The 16,485-nt window shown below is 41.6% G+C and overlaps 1 protein-coding gene across 5 annotated transcripts in view; it reads right to left on the bottom strand.

The window, feature by feature from the left end:
- IL1RAPL2 (interleukin 1 receptor accessory protein like 2) overlaps window positions 1-16,485 on the bottom strand; it is a 393,690-nt gene that overhangs the window by 25,054 nt on the left and 352,151 nt on the right. For all 5 annotated transcript variants that reach the window (XM_087749101.1, XM_087749103.1, XM_087749102.1 and 2 more), the window contains one exon: window positions 4,098-4,227. In XM_087749101.1, coding sequence (XP_087605227.1) covers window positions 4,098-4,227 — 130 coding nt within the window. The remainder of the gene's footprint in view (window positions 1-4,097; window positions 4,228-16,485) is intronic.

Here is a 16,485-nt window from a genome sequence, read left to right as displayed (position 1 = left end):
CTCCTCTTTTTTTTCTTTTAGCCAGTACTGTCCTCTAATGATTCATTATTGCCATAGAAATAACAGTCGGTCACCTACGTTTTTTTAATATGTGTGCAGCCTTTAATTGATTGCATTTTGTAGTTGGTTCAGAGAACATTGAACATAATATTTTTGGGGAAGAAAAGGAATACAGTATCAAGAAGTAAGACCTTAAAGCTGCAAGAGTATTTGCTGCATACCCAGAAGATAAAGCTCTGGCCCTATCCGAGTTGGGGGAAACTTTGCCAGCAACACTGCCAACACATGCCAGCTCCACAAGTTGAGGAAATAATAGCTCTCTTGTCTGGTTTGATAAACAAACTGTAAGAGTAATGACATCATTTAATACATAGGTAAATCAATGGTGCTTGACAGGTCCCAACAAAGAGGATGGAGGGAGGGAGAGAAGAGGTGGGTGAAGTAAAAAAATACCCAGTGCTTGCTTTTTGCTCAAGCTTGCTTTCTTTTTGTTCAAACTGAAGCATTTTATTTGATCTGAAACAAAACATTTTGTCTACTCATTATTTTTCAGTTAAGAAAATATGAATTAAAACCAAAAGTGTAATTTCAGAATACAAATGTTTTCTTTGAAAAATATCCAGTGTTTCAGATTTTTCAAGTCTTTTGTCATATTTTTCCAATGCATTTATTCACTAAGTCGAATCTGAACTTAAAATACTTTTCCTTTGAAACCACATTTTCCTAAAGTTTTCAGGCTTTACATGATTACAGATGTAAAGGCCATAAGAAAGCTTCAGCTGGGTCTCTTTGCAAGACTAAGGCATTCATTCCAAACCTTTTACTAACCTGCACGTGAGTTGGGACTTAGCAAAAAGGAAACTTTTATTCTTTATAGAGTTGAGGATCTGGACTGTGAACAGGGATGTGAACCCTAGTCCCTTCCTTCTAGTCCTTAACAACAGTCTGTAGATGAAAGGACAGATGTGTGTGTACATAAGTGCCCCTCCAAAGAAAAGCAGTTCAACTAACAACGTGGCACAGTGATCTTCCCTCTCACTTTCCTGCACCGTGTTTCTCATTCTCTGTCCAGAAATTGTCTACTTGAATAGTATAAGCTTTTCAGGAGAGGGCTGTCATTTCCATACCTCTCTGCAAAGTACCCAGCACATTAGCCACACAGTGCTGGTAATTCTGCCTCCCTCAGCATCCCCCCCCAACAGAACACAACATCCTCATCTTGTCTGAGCATTTTGCAACCATCAGTTGACTTCTGTGGGTGAAAAGGCAGAATGTTAAATTAATCAGCAGGACGAAATAAGGCTGCAGTTCGAAATGTTTCCATTCACTTCTCTTCATGCCTCTAGAACGAGTTAAACTATTTCCACTTTAAAGATGGAGGAGAGAGGGAAAAAAAAGGACAAACATGCTCTACAAGTTGAGCATTATGAGGCATCGGCAAACTGTTCTGCAGTGTTGCCTCAAGAAGAAAAAGCAGCAACTCATAGGTGGCTGGGAGAGTAAGATTTATGCCTGAAAATACTTCTTTGCCATGGCAGAGAGATGGTGTTAACATTTTCTGTAGGCTCCTTTAATAATTGGGTACAACTGACAACTCTACAGGCAAGCTTAAAGACTCTGATTCCTTCTTTAATAGCCCTGGTTCAATTTACATGACATTTTTATTACTGCTGTGAAAAACCCACCTGGCAAGCAGTCTTTCTCCTTTTCCCCCTATGCATGTCTAACATCTGGGGATCTTACTTCAAGGGAAGGCAAGGAGGCAGGTTAGAGAGGGGGTCATCGCCTCCGAGTCCTGCAACGCTGATTCGTTACTTTTTATTATAAGGCTCTGTAATAAGGTCTAATAAATAATGAGAAGCCCAGAGATACACATATATTACTCATGGTGAAGTCTGCTTACCAGAAAGAGTTCCACGGGTTTGATTTCAACAGAAATGCTCAAGTCACATGCATCCTTATTTCAGTGCTTTCATAAAAGCAGACTAATTGACTGGTAACTATGCATTCTAGAGGATGCAAACTAGGGATGGATGCTTTGTACTCCCACACTGCATTGATCTGCAAACCTGAACTCTCATCATATACAGCAAATCCAGCAACACAATGGATGGGTACAGTCCAGGGTAAGGGGAGCACCAAGAATTCAGAGTGCTACTAAATTTGTGAACTAATTTAACATAGGGGATGCAGAGTTCAAATGTTAGATATTTGCCAAAGGAATAACCCATGGGGTATCTTGGTCTGGTAACAATACCCAGTTACTTTCTCAATTCCCAATTAGTTTCTCAACATTAACAGAAACGTGCTGATAATACCATCTAGAAGAAAACTGATGGGAAAAGCATCTAACCAGCAAGTTCACCGCGTCTCATCAAATTTGAAACATGCATGACATTTTTTGAAATACATCAATAAATATGACTGGGTGGAAGATATGGGCTGGCTCAGGGCACTGACCGAACAGTTAGTGCTGCTTAGTTTCCCTGAAGCTGCATACCTGTAATGGGACACATAAACAAGAGCTGTTACTCTGAAAAAGACCATTTGCAAAAAGTTACTACTGCAGTTGCCATAGCTGCTTCTAAATGAAAAAAGGGATGGGCTGTGGCACTGCTGGTAATGATGCAGTAGGTTTTGGTAAATGCTATGTTTTTACTGCTGGCTGTGATGCACAGGGGATTAGGTACGTGATAGGTAGCTTTGTTGAAGAGAAGATTCACTGAATTGTGACAGGTCTGTAAACTGAGTCAAAGCATTTTAATGGACTGAGAAAAGGGAGTTGTCACAAAATTAATTTGAAACATGAATGTGTAATGAGATGGCACAAGGAAGGACAAATACAGCTTTTTCAAACTCAGTTTCACTAACCAATGCACATAAAGGAAAAGTTTTGAACTGTGCTAGAGCTGGAGAGCTCTTTAAATAGAAACTTCAAATGCAGAGGAAGTACATGACCAAAATCACTCTGTTCATATACATACACCAGAGAGGACACAATGTCGTTAAATGCTGATTACCTGCAATGGCAGAAGTTATCAATAATTGTATTTTGTGGTCAGAAGCCCAAAAGAGGATTGTACACTTAAAGCCATTCTAGCAATATATGATAAATTTCATCCGTATGCAATTAAGGTGCAACGTTAGGTCAGTTATTTTAGTACATCTTAATAACTAGTGGCTAAACGGCCGAACTTCAAATTATTGATCAAGTAATAAAGCAAAGGAATCTCTCTCTCTGCCTGCTCTCCAAAATCACTTTTACAAGAGACAAACAACTCAGAAATGAGACCAAAAAATGTGCATTGGAAGGTGCAAAGGCCTCGGCTTTCCTTATAATCTATATTCACTGTGTCTATAGGAGCTGGAACCACCTTGTCCATAGTATAACCATAGCTTAGTCTTTGCTCAAAGAGCTATTATCAGGCAATTATTAAACAAGGAAGACAAGAAGATGTTGTTAGGTGCAAATTCCATGAAAGTTCACGGGGGTGCAAGTGTTTGTTTTCTTTACAACAGATTTACAGCAAATGGTAACCAGCATCTGGAACAAGCCAAGCACAAGTTGGATATCAGACATCCTCACACAGCGACTTCCTTCTCTCCCTTAAGTGCTAAGCATAAAGGAACAAATGCTTCGAAAGCCCTGGTTAAGGCATACTGAGAGCTATATCACAGGCAGACAACGCATTCAGCAGAAGAGAAAAAGTATGGTGACTTTGACAGGAGATAATTCATCTTCAAGATTAACAGTGATGCTGAAATGAATGTCATCTTGCCAAGGACTGCCACAAGGGGCAGCTGCAGTGGACAGCGTCATTTCCACACAGGGCTAAAGTCAACTCCCAGAACACTCAGATGCTTCAGCTACCATCAGGGAAATTTGATAACAGATTTTCAGGCACATAGATAGCTACTATGTCTTTAGAGTTTATTCGCTAGAAAGAAGAGGGAGCAACTCACTGCCCTGGTTCCAAGTCATTCATCACTCTTTAGACAGAAAACTATTTCCACTTCCAATTAAAAACCTGTTTAAAAAAAAACAACAGGCTTTTGGGATATGCCATGTTTTTAACAGTAAGTACTCCAAAAAGTACCTGACTTCGCCTTCTCTAATGTGACCTTCTAATTCTTCTATGAATTTTTCCCCTTTCATCCAGTAGATCATGGGGCCTGATTCTCCACTGAATCCAAAGAAAGCTTTGCAGGCCACAGTCAGCGGGTTTCCTGGGGACAAGAAGAAAAGAGAGGGTTAGACACTTCGTCATGGCTACTAGTGAGAGCATGATTACGAAAAATCTCAACACCTCAGATAAACCTCCCCGTTTAAAACTGGAGGGGGGCGGGGAAGGAGCTATAAACCATAGGAAAAAAGGTGATGTTGATTTGCATCTACAGGAAATAGCTGTGAAATGAAACTCAGGTTATCCATCATTTCATTTTTCCCAGAAAGATATTGCATGAACAATGAGAAGGTATGGAAATGGTGGCCAACGTAAGGTGATGTCAGATTGGTTGTTAAAACGAAAGAGCTGACTTCTTTGTCAGACTCCTGGGATCTCCACCAGGACTGGGGAGTGTGCCCTAAGAGGCAGGTAAATCACTGCACTTGCTTACTGCTGCCTATCCACCCATAAAAAAGACACAGTAATAATTTCTTCCTCACTTAGAAAGCAAATGTTAATGAAGTTTTGGTAAGCTGTTCAGAGAGCTTTTAAAGATCCCCAAGTAATACATGATGCCAGTGAGCGCCAACAACACTTATGTTACTGTCAACAGGCTTTTGGCAAAGGACCAAACTTCAAAGCATGACTCAAGCTATAAAGACCTCTCCCTTTCAGCTCTGCAAAAATACTTCCGAAAGAAAGAAAATAAAATTTGCAAACTAATCAGATTTCTTTTCTCTCCAAGAACTCAGCATTTAGATGGGTTTTTGCTTGGCTACAGCTTTAGCTGTACTAGCTAGTCCAGGACTGTGCTTACACTGCCAGGACAGATGGTCGTCTGCCTGCAGAAGACAGAAAAAAAAAAAAAAAAGTAAAAAAAAAGAACAAAAAACCCCCAAACAAGCCAGGAAATTCAGGCGAAGCATGCCCATTCCCTTCGTATGCAAATACAGCTGCTGCACCCACTTCTCTTTGCCTGTTTTACCCAGCATAGATGGCCCAGGTTACAAAGCAGCTGTAGAGTCACGAACTTACATGGGAGGACAGACCTCATTTAATGTCAATGGAGACTCCTGCTGAATCTTCCGGGACTTGGATCAAGCATGGAAAGTCCAAATAATGCATTTTACTGTCTTTGGAAGAAATGTTTTATTATGCCAGCCATTTTCAGTGCCAGCAGGAGACTCTTCTGACGCAGAAATAGAACAAGCCTACGCTTTTCAAAAAGGGCTAGTCATTTGGAGCACATCACTTGGTTGAGCACGGGCTAATGGTTTCGCACGATTGACTTACTGTGCTTAATCAGTTACCTCTTGTCTGCTCAGCAGTGATAACTCGCTGTGTGCATACTCAGAGCATATCAGAGCTGTGTGTTAAAGCATCTTTGCCTAAAGCCCCACAGAGCTGTCCTAAGTCAACTACTTGCACTTGTCTATCCATTATTTCAGCGCCCAATTTAAGACATGTCAAAAGCATCTGATTAGTCAGGAAGTGCAGCATTTCCAGCCACTGAAAATCAGCCGCCTTTAAAATGTTTCCAAGTCAAGATCCAAAATTACAAGTCCTTTTGAAACATTGGGATACAGCAAGAAAAGGTTTAAAGACTGCACTTCAGTCTCTGTTTCTCAAATAGCAAAAGACAAAAATGGAAAATGTTTATCCTGAAAATGTTTTACAGAATCTTTCATTATCTCCATATTCACTACGAACTCTGGTACCACAGCTGGCCACTGAACACATGCTGACGCTGACAGATTATATACAACCAGCTCAAACGCCCAAAATACAAGAAGGGGTGGATATTCCCAGTTATCTGTGCATCCCACAACATTGACCACTATCATAAGAAAGTTCCAAACTTCATTAACTAATGAAGAGTCAGAAACGCTTCTAGGCAGACATCTAATTCCAATACAAGACAATATCAGAGCAGTCTGTTTCCTTCTGCCCCTAACCTGCTCACCCAGCCCTGCGAGGTGCTGCGTGCCCTTCACGGGCAGAGCGAGAACTGGAGCCTCTGGCTATGTCCATCTCACACCTTCCTAACATGCTGAATGCCTGTGTGGCGTGAGGACTTTTGGGCCACTTGCCTCAGTCATGATACGCATCTATTTAAATACCACTTAGTGATTCCTAGCATGTGGCTGCTCAGTCCGTGTTTGATTTTAATGGAAAAAGACAATTGTAGCAGTGTGAAAAATTAAAGGGCTAGATGTGGCCTATCAGCATTGACAGTATATGCCCTTTTCCGGGCACGCCATGCTGGGCATCAAGTGTTACAGGCAAAATACATTACAGGGTGTGCTTTTCCTCAAACCAGCAGATTTTTATTTTAAACACAAACCCTGAAGAAATGAAAATATTCCAAGGTGGGTCTAAGATTTCTATACATGCAGAGTAAATATCCTGAGGTAATATGCCTGGTCTGAAGAAATAAGAAGTTTTCTATACAAATAGGAAAACCTAAAAAAACTAGCTGTTGGTACACAGCTTCTGTAATAAACAAACCCAATATAAAGCATCAGCAGCCTTTACTGTGACAGCCTGCATGCTCTGAACATGCCCAGGCAGTTCTATTCCCCAGCTTTGCCACCAGGGAAAACCAGCAGTATAAACTAATACCGTCAACAGCAAACTTTAGAGCGAATTAGTATTTTCAGCTCAAAGTCTGGGACTGGCCACACCTGAAAAAACCCATGGTCCATCTCATCTGCAAACCCATCACTGATCAGAGGAAGGTATAAGCAACTGTTTCTCATGGAACAACTAATTTTTATCTCAGTAGCAGAATGATGCACATCTGGGTTGAGCTGATCTGCCCTGGGGTGGAAAGCGCTTGGGGCTTGATGACACCTCAAGGTCCCATCCAAACCCAAACTCTCACACACTGTTGTTCTACTCATCAAGCTGGTAAGGACATCTCGCTCTTCTGTAGCTCTCTGAAGGAGCTTCTGGTTTATAACTCTCATCACTCCTTTGTGACTCTGGAAGCAGGACAAAGTCAGAAAAGGTAACATTGGCTCTTCCTTGCAGAAACACTTTACCTCCTCAAATAAGCCTCCATAAGTAAAGGAACAGAGGTTTCCCCTCTCCTGCTTCATTACGACACAGCTGGCCACAGCAGCAACCGGTTCCTACTGGTTTTCAGGGAACTCCAACCAATTCCCATCCAGAAAAGAACATGGCATCTCTCACTGCATTTCCCCGCAAGTACTGACATCCTAAAACTGCAGCTGAATTCCCTGGTTCCTAAATGTACCCTTGAATATGGTAAGAAACTGGCACTAAGCATGGAAAGTGCCCTTTGCAGGTCCTGATTTTGGGGCTGGCTTCAAGCCACGTGGTATCAGACTGAGTCACAGGTCCAGGCAGAAGGAACAAACAGTTAGTTTGTAATTCCAACAGCTCATCTTGTTTAAAGCCCAAACTTCTGCATGCCATTGCTGCTCTTCTGCACGACACAAAGTAGTTCTACTACTAACTGTTCTTATTAAGAAAAATTCCTGTTGCATCATTTAATTAACAACATCAAAGTTCCTAGAATGAATGGTATCCTAAAAGTTTTCAATTTATAAATGGTTTCTGTTTAAATCAGAGAGACATTTCAGTTGCAATATTAATTAATGAAATAATTTGCTGAGAAACAGAGAAAACGATAAGTGAGATTTCTAATGAATCAACACTTAAGAGACTGTTTTAAGAAACAAGGGAAGAAAGTAGAAAAGCCTGCTTGTAGACACCACTGAGTCTACTGCTTTGCTGGGGTCACCTTGTTACAGTAAAGCCTCAGGTTCCAGCAGAAGTCTCTGCGTTAGCTTTTTCCCCTACTCTGTCAATCAGGCAGGCTTGTTGCAAACTCCCAGCTGATAAGACACAACCGCTGGCAATAGGAACGACTTTTATTGCTAAATCTTATTGTACATTTTTCACCTGACCCTTTTCACAATAAATCTGTGTGAACTCTACCACGCATTTTAGCAATTTTTTTCTGAAAATGAAAATTCCAGAGAAATGCAATCATCCAAGCAAAATAGCTGCCTGATGGTGGCAGGAGTAGCGGCTAAGGATGGAAAAAGGGTCCGCAAAAGAATTTAGACAGGCATGATTCTGACTGTGCTTACTGTGGGTCTGACATGCTTTGAAGGAGAACGACAAATCCTGCAGCATGGTCTCTCTCGAATGAGGCACGCTCCAAGCATCAAGTAAATGACGCTTAAAATACCTAAAAGTTGTTCAGTCTTTTACAAACTTAAATGCCAAGGCTAGATGAGTGACCAGCACGGAATACAAAAGCTGTTCACAGATCATAAGATCTGGCTTATGCCAAGGCGTTTTTTCGGGGATTTTTTTGAAAATGCGGATCGATTATTTGTTCTTTTTCACTTGCTTTGCACAAGTAGGTGTATTTTGTGGCTTATTTGTGAGCATCCATTCAAAGGTGCAACACAAAGTCCATATTCTCTAATGTCCACATTCTGCTGGTGCTGTGTTCTTCCAGCAAATCAGGTTTTCAGTCCCAGAGCAAACCATCCCAGAGCAACCCCATCAAACAGCCAAAGTCATCTGTGAATCCTTGAGTGCTCTTTTTTTTTTTCCCTATAGCTTGAAACATTAGTGTTTTTTCCAATTCTTTCATATTTTTGTACCAGCTACAATACCACTCTCAACAAGCCTCAATTGAAGCAAATGATCTTTCCAAGCTAGTGGCTGAACTGACTGACGTTGCCCAAGGAAGACCTCCTTTTGTATCAAGCAACATCAAAAGTCAATCCTGCACACATTGCTAGCTGGAGCTCCACCTGGGTGTTAATGCCATCGACTGTAATATCATTGCTTTTATCTGTTTCAGGGCTGGATGCTGTACACACATAGAAGGGAAGACAAGTGCACTGCTGCCACCAAAAAACCATTCCATCACTCCAAGTCTCTCTTATCGATGTGTATGCATCATGTAGCTCCTCTCTGATAATGGTATCTGTGTCTCTTTCCCTATAAGCCTGTCAGACAGAAGCATTTGCAAAGGAGCAGCTTCCCACTCTTGACACATGCAGACGTTATGCAGGCACTTCACGGGCTTTGTTTCTTCAGTTTGCTGAGACAGAGGACAGGAAAGGCAGGTTACTTATCACATCTCAATAAGTGTATTCTACAGGCTGTCTGCAGAATCGAATCTGACTTTCCAGGCTGTGAGGTTTGCAAGGCAAATCACCACGTCACTGACAAGAACATTATTGTTCCAATGTGCTTTACAAGTGCTAGAAACTGGCCAAAGAGCAGCAGAGTGATTTAAATTCCCCTGGCAAGGCAGGCTGGATTGTATACAACTGTGAAGTAAAGAACACATTTCCTTTTCCTTCAGAAGGACATCCTGGATAAGAAGATATGGGAGACAGAGCTTATGCCTGCAATTTATCCACAAAACAAATGCCAGGGGCAACATAGACCTTGACTCTTGAAAAACAATCTCTGTGTGTGGTAGCTTCTATCTAGTTTGCAGAGAACGTCAATTTTCTCTAAGTCCCTTGCAAGGACATCCTCTTAGCTGTTCTCCTACGCTCACCAATAACAGGCAGAACCTAGAAGCACACTGAGGTGGTGCAGCCCAAGCCCATGGGTTAGGCTCAGCTGGCTGATGCTGAACGTTGGGCTGAGCTGCTGCCAGGGATGTAAGGATGGCAATGGTAGCAACGGTGCCCACTCGAGACCACTCTTGCAATCTGAGAGCCAAATCCTGCGGCTGAGCTGCTGAGCCCTAGACCTCTGCCTAGGGCTCATCCACAGTGGGTTGACCTCCTAAAGAAGTCAGGAGGCATTTGGCAGAGGCAGCTGAGGATATGCTTGGGTTTTGCTCATGTCACCCAGCACAGCTGATCACCTGTGTTTCCCAGTCCCCCCTCAGCACAGATCTAGGGACTGCAGTACCACTTTGCAACATCAGGGTCTTCAGCATCTGTTCCTATAATCTGCTAAGGCAGCACTGAAATTCTTCATGGATTTATCCACTACTGAATTTAGACAAAGCTACAAAACCCCACAAAAACCTCAGGTACATTATCACCTCCCTCTATTTTTTTCCTGGCCATTTCCCAGCATTACTTGATCAATGGTTCCACGTTTTGCTTAGTACAACAAGATTTATAAAGTTGGTGCTAGTTACTCTACCTGGGCTGCTTTTTCCTCCTCTACTTGGCTGTTCTACAGAATATAAGTCTAGCTGTGTGCTAAACCATATCACCCCTATTTAGGTAAAAGTCTCGTCGAGTTCAGTGACTAGTTTGAGCATTAGTGGATCCAGTGAAAATAAAACAAATTATTTTCTCCAACAAAAAAAAAAAAACAAAAAAACAAAAAAACCCAGAAAATCCTATAATGTTTCAAAACTCTATTCCAGCAGCCAGTAGATTCATGACTGTATATGATCCTTCCAAACATTTGCATAATTAAAGATCAACCAGGAATTAATGAACTGAAAGCATTTTAAATAAAATTAAGAAACCTGCTTTGGGTAGTGATAATAATTGCTTTAATAAGATAGATTTATAGTGAAATCAAACCTAACTAGCCTCCAGCCATTTCAAATCAGTTTAAGAGCATTTAAAAACACACACATACATATATATATATATATATATATATATATATTTTACTAGTTTGTTTTATTCTCCGAGTTTCTACAAAGAAACAGACTAAAGGAGGTGCTCTTCCCCTAAGCACAGCCTCATGTTATGAACAGCATATATTGGCCACTAAAATAATATTCTGGCAGCTGTACTGATATGTAGGAAAAATAAATGGTGGCGGTAAGTGACATACATTACAACGTAAGTTGGCTCTTCACTCATATAAGAACTTTTTGACTAAGGCAAGTCTTTGGCAATAAGAAGGAGCCCAGTAAAAACTTTGACAAGAAAAATGCAAAAGATCTTTAGGTTTTGTCCTCTGTAGTTTATGATCTTAATTCTAATTTACTTTCTTGCTCTGATCTTATTTCTTATGCTCTGAAACATCACAAAACACATGGCCATGAGATATTTGTGCTTTTCTGTCTCACTCAAGCAAGCAAATGGCATATATAAAAAGTACCATAAAAATAACACTGACTAACAGCAAGCAAAACCCCAAACATGAAACAAAGCAAATAAGCCTCTAGACAGTTCGTTGCCAAGAACACAAGTCAATGCATTTGCTGTCATTCTATACAGCCCCAACCATTTCTAATTTAAACAACACAGTCATGACCCACTGCAACTGCTGCTTGTAGGCTTGGCTATTGACCGTGGCCTTCATAAAAAGAGAAAAACAAAACTAAAATACACACAAGGCTGAAATGTTGCTGATAAAAATTTATTGTATGTTCCAAAAATGAATCAATCAAGGCAAAATCTCCTAGAGCAACTGTCTTCCAAAAACATACCCAGAAAAACATCCCAACCTCCCTCCCCTCCAGCCCCCCGCCAAAGTAAACCTCACCTAAATCCTGTAAAATCCTTTATCCCATTATCCCTACCCTAGAACTGCCTTGGGGTAGGAATTTGAAGTCTTAGTCATTGAGAGCTCAGGTGTAACTGAAAGTCAAGGATTTTACCTTTTCAGTTATTTACCTACAATGAAGACAGATGCTTAGTGGGATTTCCAGAAGCAGCTTGACAGCTGCCTTGTGCTGACTTTAACTTGGGCTCAATGCTGAGGTCCTTCTGAAAATCTCATTTCTGTGCATTTTGAGGCACGGAAATATTATTTAAGAGAAATGCCTTGTAGGTACTTAAAAAATGTGCCCTTGGTGGTAGGGTTCCAAGGGCTGGGGCAGCCCAGTGGCAACAGAGTGGTGACATCCAGACTAAGGCGAACTCAACAGGGAACAAGATGGAACAAATCATCTCACTATGGCCAGGGCATGGCTATGGCTCCATGCTGTCACAGCAATCTTTTCTCTCTATTCTGGTATCGCTTTTTAGCATGGCCAAAATAGGTGGCAACACACAGGTGTGTTGTTCTGAGAGAAGAGCAGGAAGGGAAAAATTATTCATTACTTTCTTAGATCACTGTCTCATGGTGAGAAGGGGAAACAGCCAACTGTTTGTTTGAGCTACAAACAGGCGGACCATGAAGTGATGCTCCTGTCTCCTCCCGGAGATCTGCTGGCTCAAGGGGAAGGTAGGGTCCTATCCCACACATTGCTGCTTCTTGCCAGCTTCAGGACTTTCCAACTCTCCAACTTGCCCCTGCATAAAATTTTCTACATTCAAAATTTTCTACATTTATGGATGTTCATATCCTACATTTCAGTTTCCCGAGCAAGTACATTTTCATCTTTTCTCTCGGGGAGAAAGAGGATGAAATGCAGCATCTCTTTCTAGAGAGTAATCTGGCTTCTCGTGAAGAAAGGGCATGGAGGGACCAACCTAACCAAGATCTGCTGCCATCAAGGTGGCCAAATTCTGAACCTTACTCACATGAGTATGTAATGAGTATCCAGTCGTACGTCTTAGCGAGTTCCCATTTAGTACACAGAGGGGACATTCAAGGTTGCTAAGGAAACCAGCTGTGGGTTGCAACAGACCGAAGAAATTCCGCAAAACCTCTTCCAACTTCTGGGCTGATTTTTAAACAAATGATAGAACTTCTTAAGACAATGAGTATAGAATGGATAGTTCTTCTTCACTTAGAAAGGACAAAGCAAATATGAACTTATGCTTCATGCTATGGATGTCCTGCCCCATAAACAAGGTGAGACTGAAATAAATGTATGCTTGAACCTAAAGGAGTCAACTAGGGTATTTTCATACTCAGTTTGTGACTGTTCACTCAAGTCCTGCTTAGATTTTGGCTAACCCAGCTCATGCTAAGGCCTGATATATGCTGGGAGCAGCATCATTAGGTCAAAGGGAGAGCGCCAGGTAGGCAGGACAGGTGGCCAGACAGAGCTAAAGGGCCATTATGCGCCTTTATCACCTGCAAACTGCTGCCTCCAGCAGCCATTATCTTTTGCCTGGCAGTTTCCTCAGAATCCACTAACTTATGGAAATGGTACAGACCAAACCTCCAAGCTGGAAGGTATAAAACATCAGTTAACCCAAAAAGCTTTTGAAGCAGATCCAACAGCAGCTGGACTGCTGAGGCTTTCACGCTCCCCGGTGTGATACAGGGGACACCCGCTACTTGATGGAGGAGGAAGGATGAGCACTCTCACCATCGGCTAGGTAACTAATTCTTTTCTTTTGCTCATAGGTGCACGATATTAAGACTTATGGGTTATAAGTTCTGAAACCTTACGACTTGAATGGTGAATAAGTGAATTCACGTGATGGACTAGTCTGGGCAAAAGGGGATTGAGCCTGTTTGTTATAGGTGTTTATTAGATTTCTTAATTAGCTCATGAAATAAAGTTTAAATCACAGAATACATTGTCCTGTAAATTTGAAAGATCCGAATGGACCGTGACATCAGTTTCATACAAAGATGTTAATGAAAAACCTAATTCTTCCTGAACAGCTTGCTAATATCTCCATAGCGCCTTGCAGCAGGCATGTAGGGCCAGAAATGTTAGTATGGTTAACAAGGTCCAGATTATCACCTTGATGCATATATTTTGATGTTAGCTAAGCCCTTTCTCCTCTCTCTGCTGCCACGCTTTCAACACAGTGCTGAAGAACGGGATTGGAGGGCCAAGAAAAGGAGCCAGACACGAGGCAGTAACTGCTGCAATCTTCTTATTTCTTCAGCTTTCCCAGCGTTCCTAAAATAAATCAAACGCAGTGCTGGGTCCTGGTCAGGTGGATGAAGAGACAGATATCAATAACCTCTGGTAATGAATGTAACCACAACTGTCACCTCACTTGGCCTCAGTTATGCAGGTGGCCTCTCCTCCACAGGGGACAGGACTTGCCATGGCTCCTGGTAAGATGACACAAGTTCCTGCTTCCCCTGCACAAAGGGACCAACAGGGACACAGCTACGAGATCAGCTTGTACTCAAATGATGAGAATCTACAACTGATTGATGTGCTTAAAACTCAGCAAATGCTCAAATGTTTCGCTGAATAAGGAGAGGGTTCCCTGTCGATTAAATTTAAGCACGTATTTAAGTGCTATGCTGAGTAAGGGCAACAGTGAGTTCTAAATAAAGATCGTATTTACAAAAAAGATTCAAAAAGAAAAACAACAGCCACAGAGCAACATTTTCTCCAAGCTAACTCCAGTAAATAATTCCCATTTATTATTTACTTAAATTTAGAGGTAACATTCAGGGAGAGCAGGAAAGCAGAACATAGTTCAATAAATACAACCTGCATTTTGCTTATTGAGTGAATCAATATTGTTCATCAGTTGTCCAATAAAGAATTTACAGGGAAGTTTCATCTCTTCTAATTTGTAAAAACTAAAGGAAACATTTTTATTTGCCCTCATTGTTTAAAAAAAAATCATGATAAAAAAGAGTAACATTAAAGGTGGATAGTATTTAAAAAAAAGTCAATCACACAGAAAACTCTCGCTGTTTTACATAATTTTTTTCTGTTTTTGTTTTTTGTTGTTGCTTTTTTCCCCCTCCCCAAAACCTTAGGTTAAGAATCTTTTAATTGTATCTTGGGTGCAAGAATTTAGCAAGCACTTAAAGATGTAAGAGTCATAAGAAATTCAGACAACTTCTCAGAGTTAAAACTACTCTTTCCTAAAGAGCTACAGTGGCATCCCCTTGTGCTCAGTAATTTGAGCCATAATCTATCAGTTCAGGTAACTGCCACATTGGAAATGACCTTGTTTTTTTTTCTCTGACAGATGTGATTTACAGAAGTCAGTAGACTAATTGCCCTAAACCTATTAGCAGTGAGGACTCAGATTTACCCTAAGCCTCTTGCCTTGCATTCAGTTGATAGCATTCACATTAACCACACATTAAATATAATTCTAGTTGCACAAGAGTCTAATAATCTCAGTTTTCCCTACGTGAGTGCCAAACCATGAAGTCTGTAACTCAGAACTCCTAAATTCTGCCCCATCATTTTTCTTCCCTGGATCTTTACACAGAGTGAAGGCGCAGCCCGTGGTTTCACTTTTCCCAAATCCACTTAATTCACCCTCATTCTCAACACTGCTGATTGACAATGATTAAAAACACTCCAAAAATCAAAAACCACGCCGCTGGCCCAAGCAGAAACTCCTGCGAAGGGCAACTACCCTGTTTAAATTCATGGTGACGAGACATTACATGCTTGCAGAAAAGAGTGGGAATTTCAAGACTTAGCAGAGAAATCATCCAAGGATTGCAAAACTCTGCTGGGTAAACAGGGAAGGCAAGATGTCTCTGCAAGGACTAACACTGGCCTTCTCCAGATCACAGCAGAGCACCCCTGAAGGGGGTAACGTTGCCCTTGGCTCACAGCATCAGAGGAGCAGGGGTCAGCTTTTGTGGACTCCTGTTCCAGGTTTGAAAGGGGAAACTGTCACCAGGGTAAGCTACAGACCTGTCTGAATGGTACCACCTTTACCCTACTTGCCACCAGCATGGGATGCAGCAAAGCCCAGATCTCATGTGCCCATGGGACTACACTGGGAAAGTGGGGAGCATGGATACACCCTAAGATGGTCCCATTGCCTTGGGGATTTTGCAGGTGGCCACATCGCCTGGCTGTGGCTTCCCCACAGCTAAGGCAAATGGCACAAACCGGTCATTCTGTGAGAGGAAAGTGGGCTCAGAGCCAGAGATCCTCAGACCTCAGTGTGATATGGAAAGCAAATGCAAGGATAAGAAACATTTTTGAGAGAATAAAAAACATAAACCATAATAATAAATAAATAAAAGACCTTCACCTTCACCCCCTTGGGGAGAGGGATGTCATGTCTTCTCAAGACTTACAAGAAGATGCTATGAATTTGAATCTGAAATATATTGAGAAGAGGGAAGCTATATTGCCCCGCTGTGGAGAACTCAGTGTGAACTCCTTCCATTTGGGAGAGCCATGTTATCAGTTAATTCAAAGCAACCTCCTGAGAATTTAGTGTGAACCTATGTGGTTGATCTTAAAAAGACCATTTGCTATTTGAAAATAAAGAAGAATCAGGAAATAGGAGCCCTTCCTCTACCATGTGGGCAGAGCTGTCAGCCCAGTTATGCACAGCAGGCATAGCACGAGTGAGCTGCTGTCTGGCCCGGGTAAGAGCTCAAGCCTGCCCTTTGCTCCGGCACGCTGTGAGCAGCTGTGCAAGAGCACTCAGCACACAAAGCTGGCTCCCACAGAAAGCAACTTTGATTTCATACAGTCCTCGAGCCTCAAAATACCCCCCGTCGTGTCTTGCCCACAGTGGTGTTTGGATATAAGGCA

The sequence above is a fragment of the Nipponia nippon genome, unplaced genomic scaffold (assembly GCF_047370975.1).
Source record: "Nipponia nippon isolate SJK-2023a ecotype South Korea unplaced genomic scaffold, ASM4737097v1 scaffold_12, whole genome shotgun sequence".
In the NCBI taxonomy this organism is placed as follows: domain Eukaryota; kingdom Metazoa; phylum Chordata; class Aves; order Pelecaniformes; family Threskiornithidae; genus Nipponia; species Nipponia nippon.
The sequence above is the reverse complement of the archived record's forward strand: the minus strand, read 5'-3'. Positions and strand labels throughout refer to the sequence as shown.